Consider the following 19,945-nt stretch of genomic DNA (forward strand, 5'->3'; position numbering starts at 1 on the left):
AAAATGAATGTAAGTGTTCCTTGCTTTCTCTAGTAAGGGGCATTCAAACAAAGCTAACTATAAAGCAGTTGCTTTAAATAGAATCCAGCTTTCCCATAGAATTTAATTATAAAACTGAGGCAATTACACATACATACATCTAAGCACACGTACACCCAAGCACCCTAGGAATTGAGTTGAACACTTTGGGTGAAGATTGACCAGCCTTACCCTGTCAGCAGTCATACTTCCCTGAGAGTCACTGGCCCATGTATTTACCTAGAGGGGGTTAGGCAGGCTGCTTTCCAAAGGCGAGGCCCTGGACTCGCCCCTGCGCTTGGTGGAACGTGAGCCTGTTGTCCCTTTGCTCCTTCGTTGTAGTGGAGCTTTCCCGATGTTGCTTCTGTTGCTGACCAGTCTGTAACCCACACGCTTTTCTTCTACCCTCCCCACACACTTTGCAGCCATCAGAAGGTTTTCTGCTCGTAGTCATCCTAAACTCTACACTCAGTTTTCTGAGTACAGTGCTTGCAGGCATGCTTTTGACAGACTTGGTATATTTCTCATGTCATAGTATGATCCAACTTTGTTGAGTATTTTACTAATAGACGCTGTAATAAGTAATTTCTGCTTGGAAATTGTCTTGCCAGTTTCTCCAGTGGTAAACTTCTGATGTCACTACTAGGGTTTGAAGCTGCTAATAAATAACACTTGTCCTTCACTGCCACATTTGGAATCAGACGTGGGAATTGTTCAGATGGAGCTCAGCATATTGGTTTCATTACGAATAAAACTGAGTCAGAGAGTGTGGCTTGACCAGTCAGCATCCCTACCATTAGCTCTGCATGACTGAGCAGTGTCCCTGATTCCTGAGGGACATGTTCTGTCATAAAGGAGGGGAGGGGAGGGTGGCCAGGCTAGCTCCCTTTTCTCTCCCAGTCTTATCAGTCAAGTAAGCTACTCTTTCCCTTGGGAGAAGAATGTTTGTGAGGTGGGAGAGAAATGAGGAGAAATTTCCTAGCAAAATCACCCTCCCCCACATCCGAAAGCTTGAATGAAATGGAGGCGCCTCCTAAAAGCTACTTTCATGACCAGTTTTCCATAGTTCAGGTTTCTCAGATTAAAACGGGATACTGAGCACTAACCTAACACGATATGATATCTTTTGCTGTCTCACTTTCTCACTCATGATGTTAAATAACGTGGATTAGAATTGCAAGCATTCAGATTGGTAACTTGTTTTTAAAAAGTAAGTTTTGGAAGTGGGCCAAAATAGAAGGGAGTCAAAAGGGACAGACTTCCAGGTATAAAATAAGTAAGTCCTGGGGATGTAATGTGTAGCATGGTGACTATACTTACTTAATAATACTGTATTGCATTTGAAGGTTGCCAAGAGAGTAAATCTTAAAAGTTCTCATCACCAGAAAAAAAAAATTTATAACCACATGATAGATATTAACTAGACAAAGATTGTGGTGATTATTTTGTGATATTTGCAAACATCAAATCAATGCTATTGTATACCTGAAGCTAATTGAGTGTATGTCAGTTACATCTCAATATTTTAAAAAAGTCTGTGATATCCTTTTAAAATTTTCTTTCAATTCTCTAGAACTCTCCCATTCCTACAAAGCTCCCTGAACCAGTGAAAGCCAGTGAGGCAGCTGCAAAGAAGACCCAGCCAAAGGCCAGGTAAGAAATGCCTGAGTGAGCAAGTATCCTACTGCTTGTTGCTCCAGTAGTAGGGGAGGGCGCCTAGTGTTTCTTGATTCTTCCACTGCCAGGGCCAGAGGCTGCACAGAACAGGAAAGGAAGCTCTGTCTCCCCCAGGCAGAAACTGTTCTTTGGGACTGCCAGTTGGAATACAATAAAATACAGTGATCTACATCTGAAAGAGAATCAAGAGCCCTGTGGCTGTTCCCTTTGCATGGGAATAGGTGCAGATAATTCAGAACAGGGCAACAGCAGATCTTAAACATTGCTAGTACAAGTCTGTCCTAAACTCATGTCCTGGCCTTTGCATAGCCTGGTCCACCACCTTAATCTCCAGGAATTCTTACTTTCTGTGGCTCTAGCCACATTGGGCAAGGACAGGTCAAAAGCATTTGAGTTGTGAAGAGCAAAAAAGCCTGTGGATCTTAACTAATCCATATTCTAAGAAGCTGGCCAAGGGAAGAGTTAAGAAGCTAAGATTTTATTAGGGGAAATGCCCCTGTGAGAGAAAATAGAGAGGGTGCCAAGGACGCTGGGAGAGCCATCAGAGAGCCTCCCAACAGTGAGGGAGTGACCCAGAGATGGGGAGTTGAAGATTGGTTTGAAGTGACGTGGACTGCCTGCCATATAATGTAAGGAAGGTGCATCATCGGGGAACCCTGTCTTGTAGGAATGGGCCTGGCTTAATAACCCTGTGGCTAGGACATGAAGGCTGAGAGCAGCCTCTGGGAAGCGTGGCCTCAGAGCACACAGTGCAGTGGATTTCAGGAGCACTAGTGGATTTCAGTTTCAGTTCTTGGTCTTTTACACCCTTGTAGTCGAAGATCTGCAAGGCACATCCTCATGGCTGCCGTGCCTTCCGAATGGCAGGTTCTCATGGTGGTCTGGAAAAATGTTTATATCCCACTTTCCTACCACACTCCCATGGCAAGGCACCTTAGCACAAACTGTATCAACAAAGCACCCTATTGGGACTTCCCTGGTGGCTCAGTGGTAAAAAATCAGCAGGAGACATGGGTTCGATCCCTGGTCCAGGAAGATCCCACATGCCTTGGAGCAACTAAGCCCATGCACCCACAACTCCTGAGCCTGTGCTCTTGGGCCCGCGAGCCTCAACTACTGAAACCCACATGCCCTAGAGCCCATGAACCGCAACAAGAGAAGCCAGTGCAGTGAGAAGCCCGCGCTCCGCTATGAAGAATAGCCCTCGCTCGCTGCAACTAGAGAAAGCCCAAGCAGCAACGAAGACCCAGCACAGCCAAAAATGAATAAAATGATATAAAAACAAACAAAGCACCCTAGGTGGAGATGTGTGAATTTTAATAGAATAGTATCTTTTAAACTTCTATGTTTTAAAAAATTCTTGAACATTTATAAAATGCCTGGGGCTATTCCAGATGTGGTAGTAAAATAATAAGACTGGTTTTTAACAAACTTAGCTAACTGCTTCCATGATGTTTGTTTGCAGTTTGTTTATATCTTAAGTGAGTCTGCCATGTTCACTTTTGGGAGTTGCTTTTGGGGCTGATTTTGGTCTTATGGTAGTCTTGTACTCGGCTCAGGTATGGTATGTACAGAGGCTACACAGAGATCCGTTCCCACTAAAGCATAATCATTTGTAAGAATTCTATCACCCGCTGACATTTGAGTGGTACTCTGTTGTGTAAAATGGAGAACATGATACCTACATCATGAGGCAGACATGAACATCGAATCTACCTGTGACTGTCAAACTTTTGTAAACTCCATGATGCCCAAACTATTGTTTTGTATGACCTCAGTAATGCTGAAAGAATATGCAAATCTTAGAGCCAAGAGATTTGGGTCTACATTGTCCAATATATAATATGCTATGATTTCATTTCCATGATCATATTCACTCCCTAGTGCTGAGAGGTGGGTTTTTCTTTCAAACTTTATTTTTAAAGTAGCCCTATTCATGGAGGCATCATATACACCAGATACCATACTGGGTACTTTACATATGTCAAGTGACCTTCAGCCCTTCAGACAAACCTGTGAGGTTGTTGCTGGTCTCACTTTACAAGTGAAGATATGGAAAGTGAGACGTATACGTCAGTTGCCCAGGTCATCAGTCAGTATGTGGTTAGTGAAAGACCCACAGCTCCAGCATCCTCACTCTTTCTCCTCCGCACACGCAGTGGTTTGCCCAGGATCACACAAGGCAGTGTAGAGCCAGATCTCCTGTCTTCAAGACTGTATCTTCGTACAACATATTGAGATCCATGCAAACTGACATTTTGAGCACTCTTCAGTTTCTGGAATGGTTTTACAGTTGTTGATACATTTGGTGTTCACATCTGCCTCATAATGTAGGCATTATTGTCTCCACTGTATGCCTGGAGGAGGAAATGGCAGCCCAGTATTCTTGCCTGGAGTAGCCGCTGGAGAGAGGGACCTGGCAAGCTTCAGTCCATGGGGTCTCAAAGAGTCCGACACAACTGAAGTAACTTAGCACACACACACCACTGTATACATAAGGGACCCCAGGCCAAGAGGTTCGATGCCAAGCCTGTTGTTGCAGTTAGTTAGTGGGGAGCTCGGAGACACAGGTTCGATCCCTGGGTCAGGAAGATCCCCTGGAGAAGGAGGTAGCAACCCATTCCAGCATTCTTGCCTAGAAAAAAAAAAGTCCCGTTGTCAGAGGAGCCTGGTGGGTTGCAAAGAGTTGGCGGCTGTGCACAAGCATGAGAGTTCAAGTAGAGTTTTCTCTGACTCCAAATTCCATTGATTGTAAAAAATATTGCCCTTAGAAGGCCAATACAGAAGTTCTTGGCATTTGGTTTTCTACAGAAGCCTGTTTACCTCCCTCACCCTGAACTTGATCTTTCATACCCCTTTCTCCTCTTCCCCAACATCTATCCCGTTTTCCTCCCTGATTCCTTCTCCAGATCATAGCCTCCCCCAGTGTGGTAGCTTTTGTATTACCAGTTCTGCCCCCCGCCCCCAGCATGAAAGCAAGAAGCTAGTGAAAAGCCTCAGGGTCTGGAATGGACCTGTCTTGGAGGTATGTCATGAGGAAGAACCAGCTCTGCCTGACTTCCTATTTTGAATTTTATGGAGACTGTGCCAGACATATTTTCGAAATATTCACGAAGCTTGTTTATTTTGGCCTTCATCTCGGCTATAACTCCCAGAAGTGTATTTGCAAAGAACAGTCGCTGTGACCTGAGTTAGGTAGCAGCCAGCTGCCTGAACTGCTCAGAATCAAAGGAAGCTACCACCTGAGTGGCAGCACTATTACAGAGAGCAAGCTGACCACACTCTGTACTTACTTGGATTAGGTCTGGCAGTGAGTTCCAGAAAGTGCAAATGACAGTGGCTTATATAAGGTAGATTTTTTTTCTCTCTCTCTCAAAGTAGTCCAGGGCTGGTACAGAGTTCTGTTAGACAAAGCCGTCAGGTACCCAGGCTGCTTTAAGCTCATCACTCTACCATCCTTGTGGTTGTGGCCATGCCCTCATGGACTGATATGGCAGTTGTGGCCATCCCTCTTCCAAGCAGTAGGATCAAGGAATAGCCAAAGAAGAAAGACAAAGAGCATGCATGGAGTTTCTTAAAGTTTCCAGAAACTGCTCCATAACAATCTGTATATATCCCATTAGGGATATAAACAGAACTTAGATGCATGGCCATACCTGATTACATGTGAGACTGGGCAATGAGATTTTTACTATGGGTGACCCTATGCCCAGCTAAAAATTGTTGTTACTATGAAAAAAGGCAATATGTGTACTGAAAGAAATGGAGCTCCTGTCAGACTCCCCACATCCTGTGTCTTGAGTTACTTACTTGTTCCTTTTAGTTGCCTTATTGGATTAACTCAGTTGATGCTTTTTATTATCAAGAGACCATTTTGACAGCTAGTGCTAATCAATTTTGAGTCCCTCTGCATCTGAAAACCACCTACTTTAAACCCCTTTTTGCATCATCACCAAAGTATATTCTAGGAACTTCTGGTTAACTATTAGGCAAGATGGTCCCAAGATCAAAAAAGCTTTGAGAAACACTGCATTCTATATAATGGTCTCTTTGAGGTTTTCTATGCACATTCACACATAAATGTTCTGCTAGTCAGAAATCTGCTTGGTGTATTTTGATCAATATGTTAAAACTTATTTGCCCACTTTTTTTTTTCCATAACACATAGTAATATAACATCCTGTGAAATATCCTTTGGGAAATGTCAATTAAGTGAATCTGGGTGGTTTCGGTAAATGTGGAGATGAAAGCTTATCCATTATATACTCTGTCTACCCCTTCTCCATTTTCCCATACTTTAACTGGAATCTTCTTTTTTTCCCCTCCTTTTCTTTTTCTAGACTGACAGATCCCATTCCCACTACAGAGACGTCAATTGCACCCCGCCAGAGGCCTAAAGCTGGGCAGACTCAGCCCAACCCAGGAATCCTCCCCATCCAACCAGCCCTGACCCCTCGGAAGAGGGCCACAGTTCAGCCCCCGCCTCAGGCCGCAGGTCAGTGACAAGACTGTTTGAAACGTGGAACACCTCTCTGTTATCCTGGACAGAGAAGCCTTGGGAAACCTGGTTTTTCCTGGAATGAAATCTAGAGGCACATAAAGAATAATGGTTTTCCTTGGGACTTCCCTGGTGGCTTAGACTGTAAAGAATCTGCCTGCAATATGGGAGACCTGGGTTTGATCCCTGAGTTGGGACGATCCCCTGGAGAAGGGAATGGCTACCCACTCCAGTATTCATGCCTGAAGAATTCAATGGACAGAGGACCCCCAAGGGCTATAGTCCATGGGATCGCAAAGAGGTGGACACGACTGATCAACTAACACTTTTCACTTTTACACTTTGGGACTTTCCTGGTGGTCCACTGGTTAAGACTTCACCTTCCAATGTAGGGAGTGCCTACAAGTTTGATTCTTGGCCAGGGAGCTAAGATTCCATATGCCTTGCAGCCAAAAATCCAAAACATAAAACAGTAATAATATTATAACAAATTCAATAAAGACTTTAAAAATAGTTCACATCAAAAAAGAATTTTTTTTTTTTTAAAAAGGAATAAAGGTTTTCCTTGAGGAACAAGAGGTGAGCTGCCATTGAAATTGTACGTTAAGTGACCAGCAAAAGGGAAGGCTCTCACTGAGTTCTCCAGTGGATCTCCAAGGCCACTGAAGCCTATTATCTCTACTTTTTCTAGTCTTGGCCCTGATTTTATGGGATTGAGCCATCTTACATCTCCTGCATTGGCAGGTGGGTTCTTTACTACTAGCACCACCTGGGAAGCCCGTGGTCCATTCATCCCATACCTGCCTCTCTATTTCATGTACTTCATATTTAAAAAAAAAAAACAAAACTCTTTTTTGACACGGACGAATTATTTCTTTAATGCTGTGTCTCTTGAGGTATCTCTCACCTCTTCATGTTTTGACATTCTGTTTCTGATGAGCTGACTGAGTTTATTTTTGTGAAGAGGATTGATCCAAATTATAAGTAACTGAACACAGCTATCACTCTCCAGGAAGCTGCTTTACTAACAATCAGACATGCAGACTGGGGTTGTGAAACATACATGTAAACCAGCAAAGAATGCTTTTGTGCTGCAGCAGGCTGACAAAGATTGTGTTTATGTATGGTCGCATCAAAGGCCAGTTGAATATGTAGATTTTCAGGGTGCTGACTAAAGGGGTGATTAACTAAATGGGACGGCGAATAGGGAGGACTTTCTGGAGACAGGTCTTGAACCCTGTTAATGAACCGTGTTTTGAAAAATATGAGGCACATTGTTTGGCAAGAAGGAAGAGACTTGCAGGTGCAAGAACAGTGAGGAGCCCATGGGTCATGGGATTTATCTCTCCACGGATCACCCCTTCTTTATTGCTTTGGCAAGAGTTTCAAAGTTTTGAGCCCTTATATGGAGTTTATTCTCTTTGCAGGATCCAGCAATCAGCCTGGTCTTTTAGCCAGTGTTCCTCAACCAAAAACCCAGCCCCCACCCAGTCAACCCCTACCACAGTCTCAGCCCAAGCAGCCTCAGGCTCCGCCCACCTCACAGCAGCCGCCTTCCGCGCCGGCCCAGGCTCTGCCCACCCAGGCCCAGGCCACGCCCCAGCACCAGCAGCAACTCTTCCTCAAGCAGCAGCAGCAGCAGCAGACAGCGCCGCCCGCACAGCAGCCAGCGGGCACGTTCTACCAGCAGCCACAACAGCAGGCCCAGGCTCCACAGGTAAGGTGGTAAATCTGACCCTCACTTTGATCTGTGACAAGGTCCACTAGGCACAGGGGTCTTCCTTGAGAAGCCCTGGAAAGACAGAGCCATGACAAACCGTTGTCACACACAGGTAGACACTGAAGCCTGATATAGTGGAGCCCTCGCTGAATCACTCGCACCTCTCCCCCTCTTCTTCTCAGGCCATGGGGAATTCTGCACCTTGTTGAGGACCCTCAGCAAGAGAGCTGGTTTTTCAGGGCTCAATTTTGATTCTTTTTTCCTGACATGACACTGTTCTCAAACTGAGCCAAAAAAACAGCTATTTCTTATCATCCAGTAGTGTTTAATTCTTTCTGATGTGTCTTAATTTAAATTGGTTTGTATATTTTTTCACGTTTTTTAATCATACATTTTTATGTCCCCTTTTATCTATAGGTGCCTTTCTCTTCTTTTTTTCCCTCCTTTAGCCCCCCTCCCCCCCCCTTTTTTTTAAGAACCTGGGTCATTTGTCCTGTGGAATTTCCCACATCCTGAATTTGGTGGATAGCAGCCCCATGGTGCTGTTTAATATGTCCCACCACCGCCTGTGTAAACTGGTAATTTCTTGAGGCCTCTCAATATTTGCTTCAGGATGATAGTTCTTTGTTCTTCGGGTTACATCACATCAGGAGACATACAGTAGTCTCACCTTATCTGTGGGGGATACGTTCTAAGACCTGCAGTGGATGCCTGAAACCATAGCTAGTACCAGCCCAATATATAATATGTTTTTTCCTATACATACATACCTATGACAATGTTTAATTTATAAGTTAGGCACAGTAAGAGATTAACGTAACAGCTAATAATAAAATATAGCAATATAATATACTGTAATAAAAAGTATGTGAATGTAGTCTCTCTCAAAATATTCTTGCCTACTTGATGATGTGAAGTAAGGTGAATGACATGGACTTTGTGACATAACTTTAGGCTACTGTTGATCTTCTAACCATGGGTCAGAGGGAGGATCATATGCTTCAGGGGATCCTGGATCATGGAGCCATGTTGATGGTTGGGTGTCTGGAGCAGATGATGTCAATGGTTGGAGATCCTAGGCAGGTGCAAGGGATGGTGCAAGGTTTCATCACGCTGCCCAGAACAGCATGCAATTTAAAACTTACGGATTGCTTATTTCTGGAATTTTCCGTTTAATATTTTCATATCGTTGATCACCATGGGTAACTGAAACTGTGGAAAGCAGAACTGCAGTTTGGTTGTCCTCTATTTTTTTAATATTAAGATCAATCAGTGTATTTGGTGTTGTCTTGTGTGATCCAGTCACTTAATATTCGCCTTCAGTTTGTTTCCTAAGTCCCTTAATTCCTTAGAGGTTATAATGTGCTGATACTCTAGCATTTTATCTTCATTTAGGGGATGGAATTTTTCTGTAAAGAACTTTTTCATCAAGTATTTGCTTATCCTGAGGTACTGTTTGTACAGAAAAGGCAGAAAAAAATGCATGACTCTTTCCCTGTGTTTCCCAGTTTTCAGAATAATGAGTTTGTTCCTGGTACCATCCAAAGGTGAACAATGAAGATTTTGTTTGCTCTTAGTATCACTATGAATTCATGCATCTTAATATTGGGTTGGCCAAAAAGTTCATTCATATTTTTCTGTAGGAAGTTACAGAAAAACCCAAATGAACTTTTTGGCCAACCCAATATATTTGATATGTTTCCGTACATTACTATTAAAAAATTTGTTCTAACTGTCCCAGGTTTGGCCAGTGAAAGTCTCTTCAAATTGGCTCCTGGGTCCTTTGGCTCTGACTCCAATAAGCTTTAATATGCCTTTATTATTTGATGTAACAGGCTGTTCCAGGATCATTCTTCCCTTGACCTGGAGTCAGCCATTTCTCTAAAGAGCTGTTTCCCTTTCATGGAAATGGTATTTAGAGACCACAGTCTTGCTGCTAGGGATTTGTTGTTGTTGGTCAGTCACTGAGTCATGTCCGATTCTTTGCAACCCCATGGACTGCAGCCATGCCAGACTTCCCTGTTCTTCACTGTCTCCCAGAATTTGCTCAAACTCATGTCCATTGACTCGGTGATGCTATCTAACCATCTTATCCTCTGTCATGCCCTTCTCCTTTTGCCTTCAATCTTTCCCAGCATCAGGGTCTTTTCCAATGAGTCAGCTCTTCACATAAGGTGGACAAAATATTGGAGCTTCAGCCTCAGCATCAGTCCCTCCAATGAATATTCAGGGTTGATTTCCTTTAGGATTGACTGGTTTGAGCTCCTTGCAGTTCACATGACTCTCAAGAATCTTCTCCAGCACCACGGTTTGAAAGCATCAGTTCTTCAGCACTCAACTTTCTTTATGGTCCAACTCTATCATCCATACATGACTGAAGGAAAGACCATAGGTTTGACTGTATAGATCTTTGTTGGCAAAGGGTCTCTGCTTTTTAATACACTGTCTAGGTTTGTCACAGCTTTTCTTCCAAGGAACAAACATCCTTTAATTTCATGGCTGCAGTCACCATCTGTATTGATTTTGGAGCCCAAGAAAATAAAATCTGTCACTGCTTCCACTTTTTCCTCAGCTATTTCCCTTGCTAGGCATATCCATTTGCTAATAGGTTGGTTATTTTTAGACCTTTTCAGTGAACAGTTAGGGCATGTATTTGGGTTTTTTCTTAATAAAATGTATATCATGAATTCAAATTTATATTTCTAAAGCAGATTTGTAATTACAGGATTTTTAACTTCTTGGCTTTTCTATTTGTATTTGTCTCATCTGGAAATCTTGATTCCTAACAACATTAACATAATTCTTAGTTGATTTATATTTTTATGTGATATACAAGTTTGTTTGCTTTGTTTTGCTTTTTAGTTGTTACTTTGTAATTTTGTTTTAATTTTGTTTTGTGAGAATTTAAAACATTTGCATAGTTTCAAAATTCAGTCTGCAGTATTCTGTTCCTTCCGTCCCGCATATAGAGGTATCCGTCATTTCTCTTTACAACTTGAGAGTGTTCCTACGGCTGTCTAGTGTAGTTTATCTGGTCACTCCCTGTTGACAGACATTTGGTTGTTTCTAGCATTTTGCTGTTGTAAGTAAGCTATTTATTGACATCTGCCTTTTTTGCTCTTTTAACTTTGCCCAAGTAGACAAACAGTATCTTCCCAGTTAATTTTATAACTAACAATATTTGGGATTTCAAAACTAAGATCCTGATTTTTGTGCATCAGTAGGCCATTTTTTAAGCTGTGTTTTTGTGTCTGACACACAGTCCTTAGCGGCGGGGAGAAGAGAAGCATTCCTATCCTTAGGAAGTTTACAAAAGAATATAACTTGAAACCATGCTGCTAGTATGAGACAAAATATCATTAAGTAGTAGAGTATACTGAGTGTTCTGAATATTTAAAGGTGGAAGTTTAATGAAGAGAGCTATTTGGAAATAATTTTCAGAAAGGCTTGAGAGGACTTACTAGCTGGGCTGACATTTAGGTTATTCTCTTCAGTGTCATCATTGCTTCGCCCAGTTCATGTAGGGAAGAATTTTAATCCTGGCTATTTCCAAATCCCTTTGTAAGAGGGATAACTTCTGTGACTGGGAGTTCATTTGTTAGCTTCTGTTACACTGCAGCATGTGGAGTCACAAGATGTAAGTCAGATGGATGCCCTCAGGCCAGGCACAGAAACCCCTTGGAGGCCAGTCTGCAGTGCAGGAGGCAGGTAGGCAGTGGCTGGAGCCTGGCAGCGGAAGGTGCTGCTGTGTTTAAGCGCGGTGCCCTGCGGTTACCCTCGTGAGTTTTCCGGCCAAGCCACAAGACGCCTGCCTGCCCTTGCCTTTGCCTTCCGTGCTGGTCTCAGTTGTCACTGAGGCATTTTCATCCTCTGTGGAGTATGGTTCTGAAACAGGCTTTTACTCACCTCCTCCTTCCTGGCCTCCTTCCCCTACTCAGTTACAGGCAGTACACCCAGCAGCCCAGCAACCAGTGATCGCTCAGTTCCCCGTGGTATCTCAAGGAAGCTCTCAACAGCAGCTGATACAGAACTTCTACCAGCAGCAGCAGCAGCAGCAGCAGCTGGCCACAGCCCTGCATCAGCAACAGCTGCTGACTCAGCAGGCTGCCTTGCAGCAGAAGATGACAGCAGCGGCCGCACCGCAGTCCCAAGCACAGCCGGCCGCAGCAGCCTCGCCAGCCCCTGCCCAGGAGCCAGCGGTGAGAGTCAGCCAGAAGAGGAGCCCGCAGTGAGGGCTAGGGAAAGGGTGGGCAAGAGGCGGCAGCAGCTGGTGAGGGAGCTGCTGGACCAAGGCTTGGCTGCTCTCCACCCTGGTGGTTAAAATGTTTGATCTTTTCCCAGTGTATCCAGGAAAAGGATGAAGTATTCTATAGAAGCTTAAGGTTTTAGAAAAATGATTCTAAGTTGCTGATGGACAAGTGAACTTGTTTACAGGACATAAATAAACTCATAGACATGGAAAACAAACTTATGGTTATCAAAGGGGAAAGGAGGGGAGAGGGATAAATTAGGAGTGTGGGATCAATAGAAGACAAACTTTCTTGTTTCTCACCCTATTATTAGACCAGTGGGAGGAGCTGTCCTTTGTGTCTACCGGTGCCAGTGTCAAGCAGTCAGAGACCAAAGTAGATTTAGAGCCAATCCCTGTCCTGTCTTTAGAGGGCAGTGTGACCACTGTGGCCTTGCCAGTCTCAGAAGGTTCATGGAGGCCCCCCACCTTAACCCTGAGTTCTGACCGTGTTGTGCTTATTCTTTGTCTTGAATGACATTACTGGCCACTTCATATGAGTATGCAGTACCTTCAAGAGCCTGCTTGCTGAGACCATTTGCTGTGGCCTGATGCCCCTCTGGGCACCAGAGTGTCTGACTGTTATTTGAGCCATCCTGTCAGTTTAGAAATTGGGCATGTTCATTCTATATATTGGCTGAGTTTAGAATCAGGACCTCTACACACTCTTCTGATTCACCTCCACGGGTATATCCTCAGGCACATGATACTTTGGCTTTTAATGAGTGCCCTTAATTCTGTACTCACAGAGTGACAGTAATAGAAAACTTTATAGTGATGGAAAAGGGTGTTTTACATCCCCAGTTGATAGAGTATCACAGCTATTATCGTTCCCGGGCAAGTCCAACCAACAGAGAAACAAGGAAAAGTAAGAAACTGTCTTTCTAAGGATTGATTTCTAATAGAGTTTTGTCATCGATCTTAAACCAGAAAACCTACATCCCTTCAAAAGTAAGCAGCGCCATAAATAGATTGTCTTCTCTGAGTCTCAGCTAAATGTGTGCTCAGTGTCTTTACACCTTCATTTCTGAAATAGCTCGATCTTCCTGCGGGCATGTGGTAGACGATCATTCTCTGTTTTTTTAACAAGTAACAGAGTTCCTCTTGCTAATGGAAAAACAGTTTTTAAAAAATTATCATATCATGTAGCTGAGATTTTGTCTCATCCAGTCCTCCTGTAATGGAATTAGAAGCTGAGGTCCAGGCTAGAATGGGAATCACCCGAGATACACAGACTGACAGCAGCAGAGCTGGGGCAAGATTTGAAGAATCCTGATCTGTGTTCAAGGGCACCAGCAGTGCTCATCCAGGGTCATGACAGTGCTGCCACTGACTGTACACTTCTCACGGGAACCCTCTCTGCTGACCGTGGACAAAATATCCACTTTTCTGGGAATGAACTGTGATCCTTCTCCATGTTTTTTGAATGAAAAAATACCTGGGCACTTTGTTCAGGGGTAGTTGGTGAAGAGTACGGAGAGGGGACAAGAGCAGAATGGGCTTCAGCCAGGAGCCAGAGAGTTTCCTGGCCTTGACCCTTCCCTTCTTCCCATGACTTTATAGGACTTACCTAGAGAACCAGGTAAGTGAATGTAAATTGTACCGTGCAGCCCTTTCGCAGCAGGGATGTGGCCGTATCCCACAGAGGTTTACTGCAGTCTTAATGATCAGCACAGGCATGGAAGCAACATTCCTCATTCCAACAACCTAACTATGCAGTCCTTAAAAGTCACGGTTATAAAAGTCTGTACAACAGTATGGAAAAGCTCATGGGGTAATGCTAAAGGAGAGATGAAATTACAGGAAGAGTATGTCCTTAAAATAGACATAAATATAAGATACCAAATAAAAGATAAGAACAATTGTACTAGAGTAGTGGAGTGGAAGTTGAGGTGGTTTTTCTCCCCTTGTCTGTATTCTTATATTTCTTGATGTGATTATACTTCTTTCATAGTTTTGCTTTTTAAAAAATCTTTGGCAAGATAGACATGTTGAGTCCACCTTGCTTCTCTCCCCCTGTGTTATGTGTCTCTCTCCTCCTTCATAATCTCATTTTTGGATGAGGAAGCATCGTTGTGCAAAAAAGAGTCCTGAGCGATAGTCGAGACATGGATTTTGCCCTCAATTGACCTTGTGACCTTGAGCAAGCACTTAACCTCAGGGGGCTTTGGTCTTATTGTCTCTAAAACGAGGGAGTTGGAATCCATGCTGTCTTAAGATCCCTCTTGAGTCTTCAGTCTGAGATTCTGATGGGAAGTAAAACTGCTTGATAAGGCTGTTGTGGGATGTGGCTGGATGGGTTGCAGCCACTTTGAATTGGTAGCTGTGGTAGGATAAGGTGTCGTCATGACAGAAGCATGTGTTCTCCAGTGTGCGGCATGCGGAGAATAGGTGAGAAGAAGGGAAAATGTTCTCCGAGTAGTTTGGACTCTTCAAAATAAAGGGCCTCAACAGTTAAGTACCCTTTTCAGAGTAATGGATGTCCTAAACTCCAAGAAATAAGCAAATCTAGTTCTGTCCTTAAATTCCTTCTTGTCCCTGCGGGGACTGGCTTTAGTTAGGTTGGCTGTTGCTTCCTGGAGCCCTGAGGAAGTTGTGGAGCTGGAGCTCTGGGCTGCTTCACAGAGCACTTTGCTTCTCCCTCAGAGATGCAAAGTGCTTTACCCTCTGACCTTAATTTGATCAACATTAGAACCTTATATTATTTCATTCATTCAGTTGGTGAGTGGTTGTGTACTCTTACATGCACATAGCTTGCCTCAGTAAAATTAAAGCCTGAGTCAGTATAAGGACAGAAACCCCCAGGCTGTCAGCATCCTGACCCAAGTAGCTGGACACTAGTTTCTGGAATCTCTCCCAGGGCCAGCCTTTGAAGACACAGAATGTAGGAACTGACCTGCAGCATGGAGGGACAGCTCCAGTCTGAGATGAGAGACGAGGGAAGGGATAGTTCAACCCCTGAGGCTTTGAATAGTCTTAAATTCCTTTATTTCTGGATTGACAGTTAGGAAGAAAAGGATTAGGTGTTCCTCTTTAACCTTTTTAATTTGATCATTTTCTTGACATGGAACTTTGTAGATCATGGCTTATGCTTAAAAACTCACCACATGGGAACAAGGATGTTCCCTCCAATTTTTTTTTCTCTGGTGACTGTGCATCCTGCCTTCCTTCTAAAAAAGGCCCACATCTCATATTATTAGGTCAGTCATCATCAAGGACTTTAACAGTTTTTTCTTATTGTATCCTCTACCTTGTTCTTTGGTGCCATTTCCAAAATGAAGATTCTGACAGATTAATCCAACTGCCCCCATGCTTACATTTTCTCAGAGGTCACTGCAGAAACAGAATCCTGTAAGACCCATCCTGTCAACGAAACAGAATGTTAACAGCAAAAGCAAAAAAGAACTGCCATTTCTTAATCACAGTGAAATTCTGTCTCACTTATTTCTAACTAGTAGTCTGTGTTCTGTCAGAAAGTCAGGGATCTCCTAGCAGAACTCACTCAGCTCAGTCGTGTTTTAGCTGGAGGTGAGCCTTTGTTGGCTTGTGACTCTGGTAGTGGAATGCTTGAAGCCTACCCTTTGGAGGCATTCTGAACGAATTTTGAAAGCAGAAAGTTGTCCTTCAGGAAACTTTCTAGATCTTTAGACCTAGGGATGACTTCTGCAGTCTTTGGGTCGACTTGCGTATGGTTACCTTGTTTATTATTGCTGATGAAGACTGAAATGTATATATAAGCACCAGGTAAGTACTCTGTTGGTGTCAGGCTCAAGGCTGCATCTCAGATTGTCAAGGAAGCCTAGACAGTCTGGGTGTTATTGAGAAACTGTGCCATTTGAGCCATATGTTAGCTCTCACATGGCATTTTTTGTTATGCTTGTCTGCTTATTTGTTTTTCTTCTCCTCCCCCACCCATCTCCCCTCTCTTGAACACTTTCATCTCTCTTCCTAGCAGATTCAAGCCCCAGTAAGACAACAGCCAAAGGTTCAGACAACCCCACCTCCTACCATCCAGGGGCAGAAACTCGGATCTCTCACTCCTCCATCATCCCCCAAAGCCCAGCGTGCTGGGCACAGGCGAATTCTCAGCGACGTGACCCACAGCGCAGTCTTTGGGGTCCCTGCCAGCAAATCAACCCAGCTGCTCCAAGCAGCTGCAGCTGAGGCCAGTCTCAATAAGTCCAAGTATGTACTGCTTCTGTGGGCAAGGGCTGCTGGGGGGCCATTGCTGTATAATTTTTGCTATGTACATAATTGTGTATAGATGTACATTTAGGGGTGCGTGTCTGGGTTTAATGAGAAACTGAATTTTCCTGTAGTGCATAGATCAGACCGATCTTAAAAAATAATTTTTTACTTGCCTCACTGTTTCAGTCTCTCATCCATCCCATACCGTATAGAGTGTTTTCTAAATTCTTGATCTGACCAAATCTCTACATGCCGATAACATTTTCTTGACTCCCCATTTTCTGTGGAATAATATCTGAACTGACTGGTTAACAGATCAAGGCCTATTATATCACACTGGTAGAACTGCCACTTTCCTTCTGTTCCACTTAGGAACTGCTTGTTTGTTCGTTAAGATCCATGTACACAGTTATTTTCTCTTTGACCCTTCCTCTGGTATCATATATAATTTTGTCTAAACTGTCTTTTGAGCATGTTTCACACTGTATTACTTGTTTGTATGTCTATCTGACCTGGCCTGTAGGTTCGTCCGTAACAAGCACCATGGTTTAACCAAGCTTAGTAAATCTGGTGACAGGCTCTGTGCCTGACATCAAGTAGATCGCAATGAGTGTTTGTTGCGTAAATGCAGTGTCAAACCCTCAATTTTCTTGGAACCATGTACTAAAGTTAAAAATCTTTAAGTCATTGTTGCTACTGCTGCTAAGTTGTTTCAGTCGTGTCTGACTCTGTGCGACCCCATAGACGGCAGCCCACCAGGCTCCCCCATCCCTGGGATTCTCCAGGCAAGAATACTGGAGTCGGTTGCCATTTCCTTCTCCAATGCAGGAAAGTGAAAAGTGAAAGTGAAGTCGCTCAGTCGTGTCCGACTCTTAGCAACCCCATGGATTGCAGCCTACCAGGCTCCTCCACCCATGGGATTTTCCAGGCAAGAGTACTGGAGTGGGTTGCCACTGCCTTCTCCACTTTCTTGGAACCATGTGCTAAAGTTAAAAATCTTTAAGTCATTAGCTAAATGCAAAGGGCATCAAGAGAGACTTAAGAGGAAATTAGGTAATGACACCCAGGAGCCCCAGGATGGTGGAAACTGTCTCTATTGCTCTTTAACTGTGATGGTGTCCACTGATGCAGGACCCTGACAGATGTGAGGCAGCCAGAATAGGTCTCAGCCCCTCTGGGGCCAGTTGTTACAGTGGTCACCACAGGGTGAACGAGCCCAGCAACAGGTTGATTTGGGATCCTGAATGAAAGAACTCACAGATGAGGCCAAAAATCTAATAAGCGAGAGATTAAAGAAGTAATGAGAGATAGTGAATCACAAAAGAAAGAGAGATGTTTGTTTCACACAGTGGAAAGGGCATCTGTGGAAACTTCCATTGCCTCGGGAAGACCTTTTAGAAAAATACTGTGGAAGATGTTAGTTAGACTTAGAAAATAATTTAATCTTGAAACAAGAAGAATAGATTGACCCTTTTCAACCTTCATGTATCTTTTTATTTCGTGGGGGTGGGAACCTACCTAGGTCTGCAACCACCACTCCTTCAGGCTCCCCTCGGGCCTCCCAGCAAAATGTTTATAATCCTTCAGAAGGTTCTACCTGGAATCCCTTTGATGACGACAATTTCTCCAAACTGACAGCTGAAGAACTGCTAAACAAGGACTTTGCCAAGCTGGGGGAAGGTGAGTAATCAGTATCTTTTTGAGGGTATTGAACCTTAATTCTAGAGGGGTATGCCTGTGAAAATGTAGGTTTGGACCCAAGACTTGACTTTGAAGTATGTGTGCAAATCAATTTATATTTTCACCAGAGCGCCGAAGTCTTTTTGTCCTCAGGAAGTCCTGGTTGTGTTGTGGGAGCAGCAGGGAGAGTTGGAAACATTTAGGACAGGTTTGGTAGCAGAGATCAGTATGATAGTGTCAAGTACATTTACTCTTTAGAGGTGTGTGATGGCATCTCCAAACAGTAGCACCCTCAAATCCACCGGCTAATATGAAAGGCAGGATGCCTACATACACACACACACACACACACACACACACACACTCTTTCTCACACACACACACACACACACACACACACACACACTCTCTCTCTCTCTCTCTCTCTCTCTCTCTCCCCCTCCTCGCCAGAAAACAACAGTATATACCCTGGGAAAAATTCTCCAATATGATACAGTTCAAAAAAAAGTACCTTAGTGTCAACAAAAGCACAGGCTAAAAGAATGATCAGAATAGAGTGAATGATAAGAGCTTTGATCAAACATTTTAGTTTTGTTATTTTATGGACATCATTTAAAATATGTATAGGCTTCCCTGGTGGCTCAGTGCTAAAAATCTGCCTACCAGTGCAGGAGATGCAGGTTCGATCTCTGGGTTGGGAAGATTCCCTGGAGAAGGAAATGGCAACCCACTAGAGTATTCTTGCCTGGAAAATTCCATGGACAGAGGAGCCTGGCGAGCTACAGTCCATGAGGTCGAAAAGAGTTGAACACGACTTAGCGACTAAACAACAACAAAATCCATATGCTTTCTTGCCCCCTTTTCTTTTTAGTCTTCATAGGGAATAGGATTTAATTTCCTTTGACATTCATTGTCAGTTTGTGCTATCATTATGTATACCACCTATTGCTCTAGATTATAAATAGAAACACCTTCATGGACTACTGAAAATTAGTATTTTGCACTCTATTAAGTGACGCCCTAGTTTTAAAATTCTTGTCTCTATTTTTTAATAATTTCCTGTCACTCTTCTTGTTATTCAGCTGTTGGCTTTTACATTAAGCTGTTGTCATTGTGCCCATCCCTCATAACATCTCAGTACTGCCATCTTTCTTCTCACTCGCTCTCCTGACTGCTTCTAATGTGGAAAACAGATTATCACACTCATTAGAATTATGTAGAGATAAATGGACTCAGTGTGAAGGCTGAAGGCATCCTGCTGTGAGTAATATGCTCAAGCTTCAGGGCTTCAGACTTCCTTTCTTTGCTCAGCTGTTTCTCAGTTACTGCAGTGGCTAGATAAGGACCTTTGAATAGCCAAGGTGCTGCCTTTCTGCAGTAAAAATAGTCAAGAGTGATGTCAATTTGGAGGATGCTCTTCACCTCCTGCCTGGGTGTGCATTGTGGGATTCTCCTGGGATGAACTGAGTGGTGTTTTGTCCTTCCAGGCAAGTATCCTGAGAAGCTTGGAGGCTCTGCTGAGAGTTTGATCCCAGGCTTTCAACCAACCCAAGGTGATGCTTTTGCTGCTTCCTCATTTTCTGCTGGAACTGGTTAGTATGGCAGACACCTGTAACTCAAGACTTCACTGTTGTTACCTTCCCACTACTGGGTTCCAGTCCACAGATGACCCTAGCATGCCAGCGAGCCCCAGATCCTGGGGTTAACATATTTTCCTTCATTCAAAAGATTTCCTAAAAAAAGATGGGGATTGAAAAATGATCTAGAGTTTCTTTGAATTAGATTGTCAGAATGATCTGGCAGTAATATACAGGATTTGTTCTCTCAAGTCCATAGACATGTTTTTAAGCAAATATTTCTAAATTTCAGAAACATC

The 19,945-nt window shown here is 43.4% G+C and overlaps 1 protein-coding gene across 9 annotated transcripts in view; it reads left to right on the top strand.

Moving 5' to 3' along the window:
- AAK1 (AP2 associated kinase 1) overlaps positions 1 to 19,945 on the top strand; it is a 164,811-nt gene that overhangs the window by 110,293 nt on the left and 34,573 nt on the right. For 4 of the 9 annotated variants that reach the window (XM_010845305.1, XM_010845309.1, XM_010845308.1 and 1 more), the window contains exons 10-16: positions 1,592 to 1,671; positions 6,036 to 6,190; positions 7,621 to 7,910; positions 11,852 to 12,112; positions 16,154 to 16,386; positions 17,912 to 18,069; positions 19,557 to 19,661. In XM_010845305.1, coding sequence (XP_010843607.1) covers positions 1,592 to 1,671; positions 6,036 to 6,190; positions 7,621 to 7,910; positions 11,852 to 12,112; positions 16,154 to 16,386; positions 17,912 to 18,069; positions 19,557 to 19,661 — 1,282 coding nt within the window. The remainder of the gene's footprint in view (positions 1 to 1,591; positions 1,672 to 6,035; positions 6,191 to 7,620; positions 7,911 to 11,851; positions 12,113 to 16,153; positions 16,387 to 17,911; positions 18,070 to 19,556; positions 19,662 to 19,945) is intronic. The other 5 variants (XM_010845304.1, XM_010845312.1, XM_010845311.1 and 2 more) reach the window with 4 other exon arrangements.

This window comes from Bison bison, unplaced genomic scaffold (assembly GCF_000754665.1).
Source record: "Bison bison bison isolate TAMUID 2011002044 unplaced genomic scaffold, Bison_UMD1.0 scf7180017864215, whole genome shotgun sequence".
Classification (NCBI taxonomy): domain Eukaryota; kingdom Metazoa; phylum Chordata; class Mammalia; order Artiodactyla; family Bovidae; genus Bison; species Bison bison.